The sequence below is a fragment of the Syzygium oleosum genome, unplaced genomic scaffold (assembly GCF_021117445.2).
Source record: "Syzygium oleosum isolate NSW1041296 unplaced genomic scaffold, Sole_v2.1 Sole_v2.13, whole genome shotgun sequence".
In the NCBI taxonomy this organism is placed as follows: domain Eukaryota; kingdom Viridiplantae; phylum Streptophyta; class Magnoliopsida; order Myrtales; family Myrtaceae; genus Syzygium; species Syzygium oleosum.
This window is the reverse complement of record NW_026607497.1, coordinates 10,644,985-10,658,937: the sequence shown is the minus strand read 5'-3', so window position 1 is coordinate 10,658,937 and position 13,953 is coordinate 10,644,985. Positions and strand designations below refer to the sequence as shown.

Below are 13,953 nucleotides of genomic sequence, written 5' to 3'. Positions count from 1 at the left end.
CTGAAAATCCTAAAACTTGTAACGAAAGTATAATTAAATTCTAAAACTTACAAAAAGAATAATTAAATCTTAAAACTTATCAAATCGATGTAATCGAATCCTTTCATTAACTTCATTTATCTTTGCTGACGAAAAAATGCTGACCTAATTTCTTCTTCTTTTTTCCTCTCTTTGCTACGCAACGATGTCACGGCTAAAAATATGTAGCATAAGGCTAAACCAATGTTTATTTGGTCCAAATTTGATTTTTTTAGTCCTAATTTTATATAAATTAAATTTAAAATTTGCAAAATTTAGAAAAAAGGCGAGAAAGCCTGTCGCCTTGTTTTTCCCTTTTTTTTTGTTTATTCAAAAGTTTGCTTATTTTTTAATATAATTTCAATAAAAATTAAATTTGAACCACAACGACGTCGTTTTAGTCATGTGATCGCCACGTAAGATAAAGAGAAAATAATATAAAAAAGTTACGTCGGTATTTCCCGTTAATAAAGTTGAACAAAATTAATGAATAGACTCGATCGCACTAATCTAACGGGTTTTAAGACTTAATTACATATTTTTATAACTTTTTATAATTTAATGACATTTTCGCAAGAAAGTTTAGCACTTCGATGCAATTATCCTTATCATATTTTTGCCAACTCGTGACCTCGTAAAATTAGCGAGAAAGCCTAAGGAAAAATCGAAGGGAAAAAGTTTATGCTGGTTTTCTCAAATCCTCCTTGTTCAAATCCTCTCTCGGTTTCTCAAATCCTCCTTCCCGGGCGACCCCGCCTTCCCTCGCAATTCTAACCATGGCGAGCCCCGCCACCTCCACCCCAACCTCGCCGTCGAGCAAGCGGTCGAAGAGAGCCCCGGGCGGCGGCGGCGACGACGAGCGGCGGCCTCCGACGGAGGAGGGCGGCGGCGACGGCGTGCGCTGCGGGATCTGCCTGACGGAGGGGGGAAGAGCCGTCCGGGGTCGAATCGACAGCTGCGACCACCACTTCTGCTTCGTGTGCATCATGGAATGGGCCAAGGTGGAGTCCAAGTGCCCCATGTGCAAGCGCAGGTTCTCCACCATCCTCAGGCCTCCGAAAGACGGCGTCTTTGCCGCCGAGAGGATCGTGAACGTCCCGCCTCGCGACCAGGTCCGTTCTGATTGTTTTCGAATTCGGGTAGATTGCGTTTTGGGTTTAGACGACTGGGTCCTCTTTCTTTCCCGGGCTTGATCAGCAAAAATTCATCGATTGTGATCGGGCTCTTTATGGCAGAGTAATTGGTTTTGCTTGGTCCCTTTGATCGAAATTGGTTAATAGGATTCTTCGGTTGAAGGGTTTGAGATGAATGTGCTTAATTTAATTTAATTTGGTGATTTTTGCCTTCCACTCTGCTTGAGCATATGGCCGTGGACATTATTTCCACCGAGTAATCTAGAGAAAGCAGCATTGAACCCAAAAAAAAATTAAGTGAAAGAAGCAATTTGCTGTCTGTGTTCGTTTGCAGGTTTATGATCCCCATGGAATCAGACCTTTTGATCCTTATACGGAAACTCGGTGTGGTGTCTGTCGTGGCACGCAAGATGAATGGTGTCTGCTGCTTTGCGAACTCTGCGATTCTGCTTTTCATACTTATTGTGTGGGCTTGGGTGTCACTGTACCCCAAGGGGATTGGTTTTGCCATGACTGCGCTTTTATGAGGGATGAGCATGCGAGGACTGATGAAGGAGAGAGCTGCGTTGGACATGTTTGGATGCTATCGACTGAGCTACCAGTTTCGATATTCGATATCGTAAGAGATAGCAGGGCATCTAACATCGCGCGGCCCACAACCACAGTGTCATCACCTTTAGACCTGAGTGCTGCTGTATCTGAAAGGGGAGATGATATTGTTCAGGAAACGTCCCAAGAAGGCGAAAGAAGGGATCCCAATGTTGCAGAGAGAGCAACAGAATATTCCGGTGCGAGAACTCTACAACGATGTCGTGATGTGCATCTTCGTATAAAGGCATTTCGTGAGAATTGGGATGCGCTGCGAGGTGGGTCATTGAGCTTTCATTCAGGAAATGTGGAGTCTCTGCACAGTGAGAGTAGTGAGCGAGACCATCATAATTCAGGGCATAACAGATTAGGTCAACCATCCTCAAGTCATCAACCATTGAAAGACGAAGATTCTATGTTAGATTTTGCTTCCCACCACGAAGATAAGTACGATATCACCAAAGCATGGAAGATGATGGATAGAGCCAAGTCTAGACAGCAAGCTCGTGATTTAACAAGTAGTGTCTGCCATGTAGCAAACAAATTTGTCAGGAAAGGAAATACTCCAAAAGTAGCCAGTCTTAATATTAATCACTTAGCATTGAGGAATCGAGTAAATAAAAGTCGCTATACTGAATGTGCAGCAGCTTTGCAGCATAAGGTCGGTCATGTTGGTGATAAATCGTCTCAGCATAAGTCTCCAGTCACTGGAAGGCAGAAACAGAAAAGATGTCCAGGATTGCCTCCTTCCCCATTGGACCAAGCTAGCTTGCAAAGGCATGAGTATCACACAAATAAATCTGTCAGAACATCAAGCAGCATTACCTACCAAGAAGACAATTGTCGTTCTTTGACATCTTCTGCTGGTTCTGTGTCGGGATCCTCTAAGCCCAGATCTCCAGTAATTGAAAGACAGAAACAGAAAAGATGTCCGGGATTTCCTCCTTCCATAATGGACCATGCTAGTTTGCAAAGGCATGAGTGTCACACAAATAAATCTGTCAGAACGTCATGCAGCGTCACTTACCAAGAAGACAATTGGCCATCTTTGACATCTTCTGCTGGTTCTGCGTCGGTATCCTCTAACTGTTTTTCTGCCACACTTGGGGCAAGCGTTGCTTCATCACAGAATTCCCAGGGTAAAGGAATGCTGGAAGAGCCTCGAGTAGCTGGCCACTCTAGAAGAGATGACAGTGCAAAAAGTGAAATCCAATCTCTTGTGAAGTTCAATTTGAAGATGCTTAGCTGCAATAAACAACTGGGTGTGTTCGATAAGCAACCTTCTACTTATTGATGGATTGCAGTTAGTGATAGATCTGATAAAACGAACATCGCTAGGTCGTAATCTTGATTGACTTTCTTTGGGGATCGTATAGATGTATCATGCTTCCTGGTGACAGATTTATGTTTTGCTTCCGTAAGGTTCCCTTGAATGCTTTTACGGACTTTTGTGTGACCGATTGCATGTTCTGTTTCAGTTCGTATATCTTGCTTTGCCTGAACGTGTTAGGAAATATCACCGACAAAACAGCATGTGTTATGCGATAGGTGTAGAACCTGTTTCAGTTGAACTGACCGTTATGGGTATCATTCTGCTGTTGTCTAATTGCTCGGATCTTACCATCTTAACTTACTCCAACCATCTCATTTTTTCAATTTTTGAAGACTCAGTTATTGTACCCTCTTCATTCTTGTCTTGTAATTGTAGTTTCTCATTCATTGTCGCTCCTACAGGAGTCGATGCATTCAAAGAAATCGCCAGAGCGGCAACCCACACCATACTGGCCGCGTGTGGCTTGGAGTGGCCCAAGTCTGTCATCCCCAGCTCCGTGTGTTGTCACACCGACGATGTTCAGAGGCTCCACAAGTCTACTCTCATGCCTAATTCCTGCAGAGAGTGCTTCTATGCCTACGTGAAGACCATCGTCGACACCCTTCTGCTCGAGAAGCTAAGTAAAGCTAATTAAAGTACATTTTTTCCCCATTACTTCTGCTGCATCCACATTTATAGGAATCGCCATTCCTTTTAAAGGGAGAATTTGTGGACTCCTTAGTTTCTGCAGAAAAGGGTTATGGAGTCACCATGTTTAGTATATACAAATCTCTGTTGTTGGCTCTCTCTCTCTCTCTGAAAAAAGCTTTAATGTTAAAAGAGAGTAATCATCCATCCAAAGGTAATGACGAAGTTCGCTGCAAAGCAAATGGCATGTGACAGCACCAAAGAGAATGGCATAAAACGTGGGGAATGCATCTAATCTTATCGTCAAATCAAAATGTAGGTCGGTTTGCGGTCCTTGGCAACGAAGGAAAAAAAATGAGATTTGCGTTTTCTTCGCTTTGTCCGAGAACGAAAGCGAAATCAAAATGTAGTTGGGGGTGGGGGAATAATGACGATGTACTTTGTTGATAGTCCCGTCGACATTTGCTGCTGCCGGTTCCTAGTCGCTGCCACTGTTGTGGAGGGGCATGTGTCGGGACGTTGAGGGGGTCGCGATCCGAACGGTTGGACTGGGCTGATGAGTCCGGCGAGGAAGGCACGTTAAAGGAATTAGAAAGTTGTTTTGAGCGAAAGATTAAACGATCGACGTGGTGTGCATGACCAATTAAGATTCGCTTGTGACATGCACCTCAATCGATTTCTTCGCGAAATTCTGAGAGTTTCTTTTGATTCAAAATCGACCCGTTTCTTTTGCATGGTGTTATCATCGTTGTCTTCCTACCAGCACCTGCTCGTACGTCCCCTCACTGGCTTTTTGCCAAACTAGCCTTCTTGTTAATACGGAGTTGCCCCCCTGCCGGTTTTCCGGACATGGCATCCGACGTCCATCTGTAAATAAGCGCTCGAAGAGCCACGACGAAGATCGAAAGAACAAAGAGACTCGAAGGACGCTTTCGGATACACACACGACGGTCGAAAGGTAGTGCTCCGATGTCAACCATGCGTCCGAAACAGTTTGTTACTGACGCTAGAACTCTGACCTCGACCCCCTGCTTCAAAAAATATAAAATGTTTAACAAATAGACGAAGGTGGATTGAATGTAGATACTCATAAAATTCCCTTTGCAATTCTAGAAAGCTTAGTAAACCATAAGACAATCGAATGGATTTCGTCAATAATCACGCCGAGACTGTCTGTTAAGCAATTAACAAAGACACTTAAACGGATAGCAGTATACTAGCTCTTCTGTCGTGTCCAATGGGTCAACCTTTATAAGATACCCACAATGACGTGTTTGGTCATTGTACGAAATCGATACAGCTACCCAAGGGGCTCAAGAGCCATGGAGAATATATTTCATGCTAGGGATGTATCACGTACCAGTGATGTGTGGTGTCGCCGGTCGATCGAAAGCGAAATGTATAAACGCATGTCCTCAAGCAAAATAAGATTCACACCACCTAAGTAACGGCGAACTATATTGGTCAGACCATGTACATCGTCACAATTGTGGTTCCGTTACTTTTTATATAGGGAAAAAACCACCAAAAACCCCAAACTTTGCCATCCGTGACACATTTACCCCGAACTTTTTTTTGTGACACCAAAAACCCCGAACTTTGCTTTTTGTGACACATTTACCCCAATGTATTTAGTCCATGGGCATTTTCGTCTTTTTTTGCTTTTTCTTTTTTTCCTTCCCGGCTGAGTGGCGCCCATCGCCGGATCCGCGGGGGCCTCGCCGCGTCGAGCGAGAGCGGCCCTCGCCGGCGTCGGGCGAGGTTCGCCCTCGCTGGGCGAGCGAGGGCGGCCCTCGCCCGACTCAGCGAGGTCGACCTCGCCGGCGTCGGCGAGGGTCGACTCGCCTGGGCGAGCGAGGGCCGCCTCGCCCGATCCGGGCGAGGTCGACCCTCGGGCGGCGTCGGCGAGGGTCGCCCTCGCCGGCGTCGGGCGAGGGTCGCCTCGCCCGGGCGAGCGAGGGCGGCCCTCGCCCGACGCCGGCGAGGGCGGCCTCGCCCAGACCGGGCGAGGGCGACCCTCGCCGGCGTCGAGCGAGGGTCGCCCTCGCCCGATCCGCAAGGGCCGCCCTTGCTCGGCGCCGCGAGGGTCGACCTCGCCAGGATCGAGCGAGGGCCGCCCTCGCCGCCCGTGCGAGGCGGACCTCGCCGACGCCGGCGAGGGTCGCCCTCGCCCGGGCGAGCGAGGGCGGCCCTCGCCCGACTCGAGCGAGGTCGACCTCGCCGACGCCGGCGAGGGTCGACCTCGCTCGAGTCGGGCGAGGCGCCCTCGCTCGCCAGCGCGAGGGCGAACCTCGCCGACGCGGCGAGGGCCGCCTCGCTCGACGCGGCGAGGGCCCCCTCACGGAAAAAAAAAAAAAAGAAAAAGCAAAAGACGAAAATGCCCATGGACTAAATACATTGGGGTAAATGTGTCACAAAAAGCAAAGTTCGGGGTTTTTGATGTCACAAAAAAAAGTTCGGGGTAAATGTGTCACAGATAGCAAAGTTTGGGGTTTTTGGTGGTTTTTTCCCTTTTATATATTTACCTCGTCTCTGATTCATTAATCCGAAAGTTTCTTTTTTTCCGTACTCTTTCAGCGTCACAAACTTCTTTTATTTTCACAGCAGAAAACGTCAAAACAATACAACACGACCCAACCAAGCTCAAAAGCTCTTTCACTCAAAACGACAAAGACTGAGGCCCCGTTTGGTTTAGCTTTGGGAATGAGCTTTCAACTTCGAAAGCCTCTTCCCAAAATGCTGAACCGTTTGGTTCAGCTTTCGGCCTAGCATTAGCCAAATGCTAGCATTTGGAATGCCGAAAGCCCAAAGCTCGTCCGGACCAGCTTTGGATTTTCGGCATTCCACAAATACTGATCCCAAATTTTTTGTCACCAAACTACTCTCACTTATTTTGACTTATTCCGATTTTGCCCCTCTTGATACTGTTCATCTTCTTCGTGAGGCAGCCGGCGAGGGAGGCCGGCAAGGGCGGTCGACACCGCCTAGGTCGCTCAACTCAGGCGGCCATCGCCTGGGTCGCGCGACCTCAGGCGGCCATCGCCTGGGTCGCGCGACCTCAGGCGGACGTCGCCTGGGTCGCACACGACCCAGGCGGCGCGACCCAGGCACCTGCCGCCTGCGTCGTGCGACCCAGACGACGGCCGCTTGTGTCGGGCGACCCTCGCTGAGGGTCGCCTGGCCTCGGGCGACGACCGCCAGCGGCAAATCTAGCTCGCCAGGGGTCACTCGACCTCGGGCGACGGCCGCCGGCACTAGAGCTAGCTCGCCGGCAGCTGTAGGCCTTCGCCAGCTCCGGCGAAGGGTAGGGTAGGTCTTTTGTTTTTTAATAAAAAAAATAATTTCCAAAGCCCTTTTGCAAAAAAAAAATTACCAAACATTATTTTGGCCAAAGTAGCTTTATAAATGATTTTTTACCAAACGTCACTTGCATTTCCCCAAGGGACTTTAACCTAAAGGTATTTGTATTTTCCCAAGTAGCATTTGGAAAGTTAGACCAAACGGGCCTTGAGACTCTCTCTCCCTCTCCCTCTTCTCTACGCCTGCGCATTTACTAAAACGTATTAAAGAGGATCAAAACGAGCAAATCAGGATCTGTGCGCTGATCATCAGGTGTGTAAGGGTGTCGTTTGGCAACATTTTGTTCTAGAAAATTGATTCTGCTAAAAAATGATTCCTTTTTTATTCCGTGCCCGAAAACAATTTCTAAGCATTTGAAAGCGTTTGGTAACTGCCCAAAATTTATATTCTTGGAATAGAAAAAGAACATAAATGCATTTAGTAACTGCACAAATTTTCTTTTTATTAATAATATTTTGAATTTTTTAATATTGTTTTCTCCTTTTTTTTCTTCCCCTTCCTTGGCCATGGCCAAGTCGCCGGCGCTGGCAACCGGTCACAGGCCAGGGTCGACGAGGGTGGTTCTCAGCCTAGGTGAGGGCCGCCCTTGGCGGCTTGGGTGAGGGTCGCCCTCGCTAGATCCGGTAAGGGCGGCCCTCGCCTAGGCCGCGAGCCACCCTCGCCAGATCTGGCGAAGGTAGCAGCAAACTCGTTGGATCTAGCAAGGGCGGCGGCGAGGGTCGCCCATTCCAGATCCGTCGAGGGTGGCCCTCGCCCTCGCCGGCCACCGACGAGGGCCTCGACGCCTTCGTCGGCCCTAGCCTGTGGCCGGCAACTAGCCACAGGTAGGAAGAAGAAGAAGAAGAGGAAATTTTTATTTTTTCCATTTACGATTCTTGTTCCTAGAATTAAGAAGCTACTTTTTTTTGCTTCTTGATTATGTTTCAAAACTGATTCTGAAAATAAAAGAGTAGAAATAATTACTATTTGGCAAATTGCGAAACGCGCCCTAAGTTGCTTCAATCCCTGTCGATAAACCCCTTCATCTTGATCTCTGCCTTTCTTTATTTAGGAGCCATTACGGGAAATGATGAAGGTCACTGGTAACTGTTGGAAAGTGAAACGTGATTCTAGGCTTCCTGCCCCCTTTGGAAGATGCCCATCATCATCACTTCACTCCTCTAGAAAGTTTCCATAGTGGCTGTTGCCACTGGCCAACATGGTGTGAGAGAAAATATTGGGTGGAACTGTGATTCCACGTTGGCAAAATCCGACTCACTCACTGTGCGACACGTGTCGCCTGGGCCCATATGCGTCAGACAGCCAAATTTCAAAGGTTGAAGCGGGACACTCTCTTTCTTCACTCTTCCTTTCACGCTTTGCTCTCTCTCCCTCCCGACTCAAGCCACCCTTCCAACTCACGATCGGGCTTTCCTTCGACAAACCACGCCACAGCCACCTCCGCCTCGTTCATTGCCTTGGCCGTCGAACGAACCACGCCATCTCTCTCTCGACTAGCTCTGTTCTCTCCGTCTGTCTCTCGTCTCACTCTGTTTTCGCCGTCTTCGCCGTCCGACGAGCCACGCCCGGCTCTGTACCACGTTGCCACCTCCGCCTCTGCCTCGAAAGGTAAATATTTTCTTAGATTTACTCCAAAATGTTTGTAATATTTGCATTTTGGGATATATTTTGAAGGGTTCTCGCCGTCTCCACCGTCCGACGAACCTCACTGGCATAGTTCTACCCAATATTTTCTCCTCTCTCTGTGTGCAGAGAATCTCCAAAGCTCTGATCTTTTTGGTTGAAGTGATCGAGTAGAAGCTCCATTGGTGCTTTGAAAAGACTCCATCGCCTTCTGTCGAGCAACTGGAAGGATCAAGGCGAGGCCGGGTTCGAATGTGGCCCCGCCTTCCAAACCGAAGTGCGGCCTCGGCCGTTCGACGAACCACGCCGTCTCTCTCTCGACTAGTTTTGTTCTCTCCGTCTGTCTCTCGTCTCGCTCTATTTTCGCCGTCTCCGCCGTCCGACGAGCCACGCCTGGCTCTGTACCACATCACCGCCTCCGCCTCGCAAGGTAAATATTTTCTTAGATTTACTCCAAAATGTGTGTAATATTTGCATTTTGGGATATATTTTGAAGGGTTCTCGCCGTCTCTGCGTCCGACGAACCTCACTGGCATAGCTCTACCTAATATTTTCTCCTCTTTCTATGTGCAGAGAATCGTCAAAGCTCCGATCTTTTTGGTTGAAGTGATCGAGTAGAAGCTCCATTGGTGCGCCGGAAAGACTCCATCATCTTATGTCGAGCAACTAGAAGGATCAAGGCGAGGCCGGGTTCGGACGTGGCCCTGCCTTCCAAACCGAAGCGCGTCGTGGATGTGCAGCCACCCATCACCTCCACTGGCTCGCCAGACGTCTCAGGTTACGTCCTGCGCCCGATCCCCTCGGTTTCTCCGAAATTTTTAGTGCTTTTCTTGGGGAAAGATTTCTTCTCTTTTTTGCGAGCCAGTGGCTTTTTGCTTGCAATGTTGCTTCTGGCCACTATTCGTTTGCTTGAGATTATTTACCTAGGAAATGTCAATGGAGGGTATGTGCGTTCTTCATTCAATCTTTCTGACAAAAAGAAGAGCAAAAATTAATCTTTATGTTTGTTTCGTGAGACTAAAGAGTAGGCGATATTGATTGCTTATATCATGCGCTTGATGGCATTTAGCTATTTGTTTCTTCAAGAAAAGGTTATAGGGGAGATAGTGGATTGATTCTATTTCCTTTTTTCCGATGGAATTATTAAGTTGCATGTTTTAATTCTGTTTATTGTGTGGATCTTAGGTTTAACATGATGTTAGCATGTTCTAATTCTATTCAGTTGGTGTTCTGAATTGCGTTCTCATTCTCCAACTCTACAATGATGTGATTTTCCGCATATCTTCGTTGTCGTGGATAGATAATGTCTCGAATGTCCCAAGAAACTGGCTGACGAGCCCTCTTTGCGTTTGCCTTTGCTCGAAAACGTGATCAACCAATTGTATGCTATAAGACTGACGATACAAATGCATGAAATCTTGTAGACGTGGTAGCAAAGCTGATGCAGACAATGTCCTCGAAGAATACGATCCCCGGTATGATGATGCTTAGCCATATGGTGGGTCGGATTCGATCAAAACCTGGAGGGAAACTTGAGATGCGTGAGGTTCGTAATCTGATTTTCTTTCTGTAGCTGTTGATGATTGTGAAGTATTTTCATTTCTCACTAAGTGTAGAAGCGGTATATACCACACCTTCTTGCGAACTAATAATATTGGGGTACGACACAGCTTTGATACAATTCTTGAGTTACCTGTAAGTTGATATCATACTCGAGTAATTCACTCTTTCGACACAAGGTGTCGTGCCATGGAGAGAACAGAGCGAGTCGAGAGAGAGACGACATGGTTTGTCGGACAACCGAGGCAATGGACAAGGCGGAGGCGGAGGCGGCGGCGGCGTGGTTCGTCGGAGGAGAGATCGGTCGTGAGTCGGAAGGGAGGCTTGAGTCGGGAGGGAGAGAGAGCAAAGCGTGAAAGGAAGAGTGAAGAGAGAGTATCCCGCTTCAACCTTTGAAATTTGGCTGTCTGACGCATGTGGGCTCGAGCGACACATGTTGCACACTGAGTGAGTCGGATTTTGCCAGCGTGGAATCACAGTTCCACCCAATATTTTCTCGTGAGAGTGAACCCCAACCAAACCATGCACACGTGGGTCGCGTAACAAAAGAAAATGCAGGTGGTATAACTCGTTAGTATAGAGGTCACGATGCCTTTTCTTGAAAACCCTCGAGGCTCGAGAGATAGCGTGATCGATTAGGGTGATAGAGAGTTTTTGGCTCGGAAAGTAGATGTCGCAATTGTAAATTTTAATTTAGGAAATATGATAAACAAACAACATAAAATGCATCAAACTTTTGTTTAAAGAGTAATTTTATATTAATGAACAAACCAAAAATTTATTATTAATATAAAGCATTGTCATAATTTAATCAATGCTGAAGCCTGATGACATATAAAGCTTTGTTAGAATTTAATCGACGGTAAAGTGTGATGACAAGGGTGGCATAGGTGCTGATTTTTTATATTCACATTTCATTAGTTTTACAATCATAAGTACTAATATAATAATTATATATATAATTATAAGAGAGCCAAACATGATACTTCTTGACTGAAGCTAATATTTACCATCAATTAACGTGTTTTACATTCTCTTGATAGATCTCCAAGCTATTGCTGTCCAGTCAGAGTTTAATCAGGTTTTCCTAGGAAATGGAGATAAGATTTGCTTGACAAAGTGGCTCGTTGGCTACTCGACATATCAAGCTTCTTATTAACAACTTTCCTATCATCTTCAATTCCAAAACCATTATAAAGCACTATGATGTCGACATCAACACCGAGGCACCTGGAAGTAGGGGTGAGCATGGTTCCAAGGTAGAATCTAAAAATCGGGCTGGTAGGAACCTATTCGGTTCCAAGTTTCAAGATATGCGGGTAGGTTTCAGGTTCCAAAAATTGGAAAACCTGTTTTGATGGGTGGATTCCAGGTTGGTGGAACCTGAAACTTGGAACTTAGAACTTGAAATAAGTTTTTATGTTTTTCTTGGTCTATATCTTTACGCGATCCTACGGTATTCCATGGCGTCTAATAATAAGTGTATAATTTGAAACACCAGTTTGAGCTTCCAATTTATGGCTGAGACTTTTACTTTACTAATATTTCATATTTTTCGTATCTAAATATAAATTGTGATCAGTGAATTATAGTAATAAGTGTTGGTCATAAAATGTAATGATTTACTGCAATCGTTCAATTGATAATATATGTGGAACTTGGGTAGATCCTAGAACTGACCTTGGAACCTGTGACGGGATATGTTCCGGATTCCAGGGTATAGGTTCCAGGTTCCAAAAAATGAGAAACCTATTCCAACATGTAGATTCCAAGTTCCAGACGGAAACTGTAGGGTAGGTTCCGCCTGTAACTTGGAACTGCTCATTTCTACCTAGAAGGCACCCACCATCCTGTAAGGCGACCAAAAGCTACTATATCTCAAATCAAGGAGAAGTTATTCTCTTACAACCACATGCAGTTTACTCTATACAAGACTGCATACGGCGAGAGGAACATGTGCAGTGTGAGCTGTTGCCTTGTGGGACGTATGTGAAGAGACAGCAAGTACTCCTCATTCTTATGCACGCTTGTAAGTTGAAGAACTACTTAGCAAGGAACTTGCCGTCGATCCCATGTAATGTATTGTAGGGCATGGATCGAGTGACGAAGGAACCCCGTGAGGCATGTGATCTTGACAAGCTCATGACACATCTTCTCAATGTTGACAATTTTCTCTTGTCGGTGGAGTTGAAGTCACACCCTTGTAGCATAGCGATTGGTGGCAAGCTAGTTGATGGTACTAACAATTGCATCAAATGATGGAGTGATGGTGTTGCGAGATGCGGGATGGTTGACATCGGCACCAAGGAACATCACATGCCCCTTGTCGTCAATGTGCTTGATCAAGTGAATAACTCCATATTGCTGCCCCCAAGCTTGGCATTGATCATGAGGGTGATCATTTGCTTTACTAGATTGCATGGAAAGGCAACACTGAGTGACTAACCAGACTTGAGTCTCACATATCCATTTGAGGTGTTGACAGTCGATGTCCTTCCTAGGTATGACACAAAGAAGGAATTAAGTAGGCTATCTCCTATCTCTACAAGTACTATCACTACATCCTCTAGCAGTTCAATCAATCTAGCCATATTGGAGAACATAAGCTTATTGTGGCATCTTGATAGAAGCGTGGTTCTTCCATCATAATCCCCAAGTCTATGCATTGCTACTTTTGGAGAGCTGATCCAAGTCCGACGTGTTGAAATTGATGATGACTCATCTTTCAATCAAATTCTTATCCACGATTTATCACCATTAGACTCTAATTGCATTTGTCTTCATCAACTTCTATCTTGATCACCTTGCCATTCGGAGTCGCCATTTGCTACTCAACACGTCAGGCTTCTTCTTGTCAACAACTTTCCCATCACCTTCAATCTCGAAACCATCATAAGGCACTGTGATGTGGACATCAAGCTTGAGGCACCTGTAAGACACTCGCCATCCCGTGAGGCTATCAAAAGCTACTCTATCTCAAATCAAGGAGAAGTTTTTCTTTAACAATTACGTGCAATTTCCTCTATCCATCACCGCGTATGGCAAGAAGAACATCTTTAGTGCAACATCGCAGCCTTGCGGGACGTACAACATGATAATATTTTTTGGGTAGATAGTGAGACTCCTCATTCTAATGCACCATTATGCTCATGAACGATCTCAAGATCCATAAGTTAAAGGACTACTCCTACGCAATGCATTGTGGGGCATGAATCTAGTGATAAATGAGAACTCCATGAAGCACGTTATATCGCTCAGCCAGCATTCTATCCTTTCAAGTATCACGAGGAGGACAACCTGAAATGTGCGACGTTCAAGGGGTTCCGACATAGCTTGAAGCTTACCTCCTAAGGACTTCTGCTGTCTCCAAATTACTCAGTCATGGCCTTTCAGAAGAGGATGCCGATCATAGATTTTCTAAAGGAGCACATACGCAGATTCAACATTAGCCAGTTTGTGAGGTACATAAGGGAATTTTAGTGGGGCGTTGAAGGGATGAAGGTCATAATGACCCATTGTAGGATCGAACAAAAGTAGACAATCATGAGGTTGACTAATGAGACCACATGCTCGATATCTTTCAGCTGCAAGAGGTCCAAGGGCAAGATGAAGAAGATCAATCGAGGAACTACTTTTAAGAGAAATACAAAATTGAGATAAAGTACAAGGACGTTCCTTGCTTGTATTTCGGCAAAGACAAACAAGAAGTAT

General features: G+C 45.9%; 1 protein-coding gene across 1 annotated transcript; it reads left to right on the top strand.

Annotated features, from left to right (window-relative positions):
* Positions 1-735: 735 nt before the first annotated feature.
* LOC130139591 (uncharacterized) lies at positions 736-3,866 on the top strand. The gene is made up of 3 exons (XM_056316846.1): positions 736-1,130; positions 1,486-3,001; positions 3,474-3,866. Exons 1-3 carry the CDS (start codon positions 795-797, stop codon positions 3,704-3,706), a joined length of 2,085 nt encoding a protein of 694 aa, XP_056172821.1. The 5' UTR covers positions 736-794; the 3' UTR covers positions 3,707-3,866.
* The last annotated feature ends 10,087 nt before the right edge of the window (positions 3,867-13,953 follow it).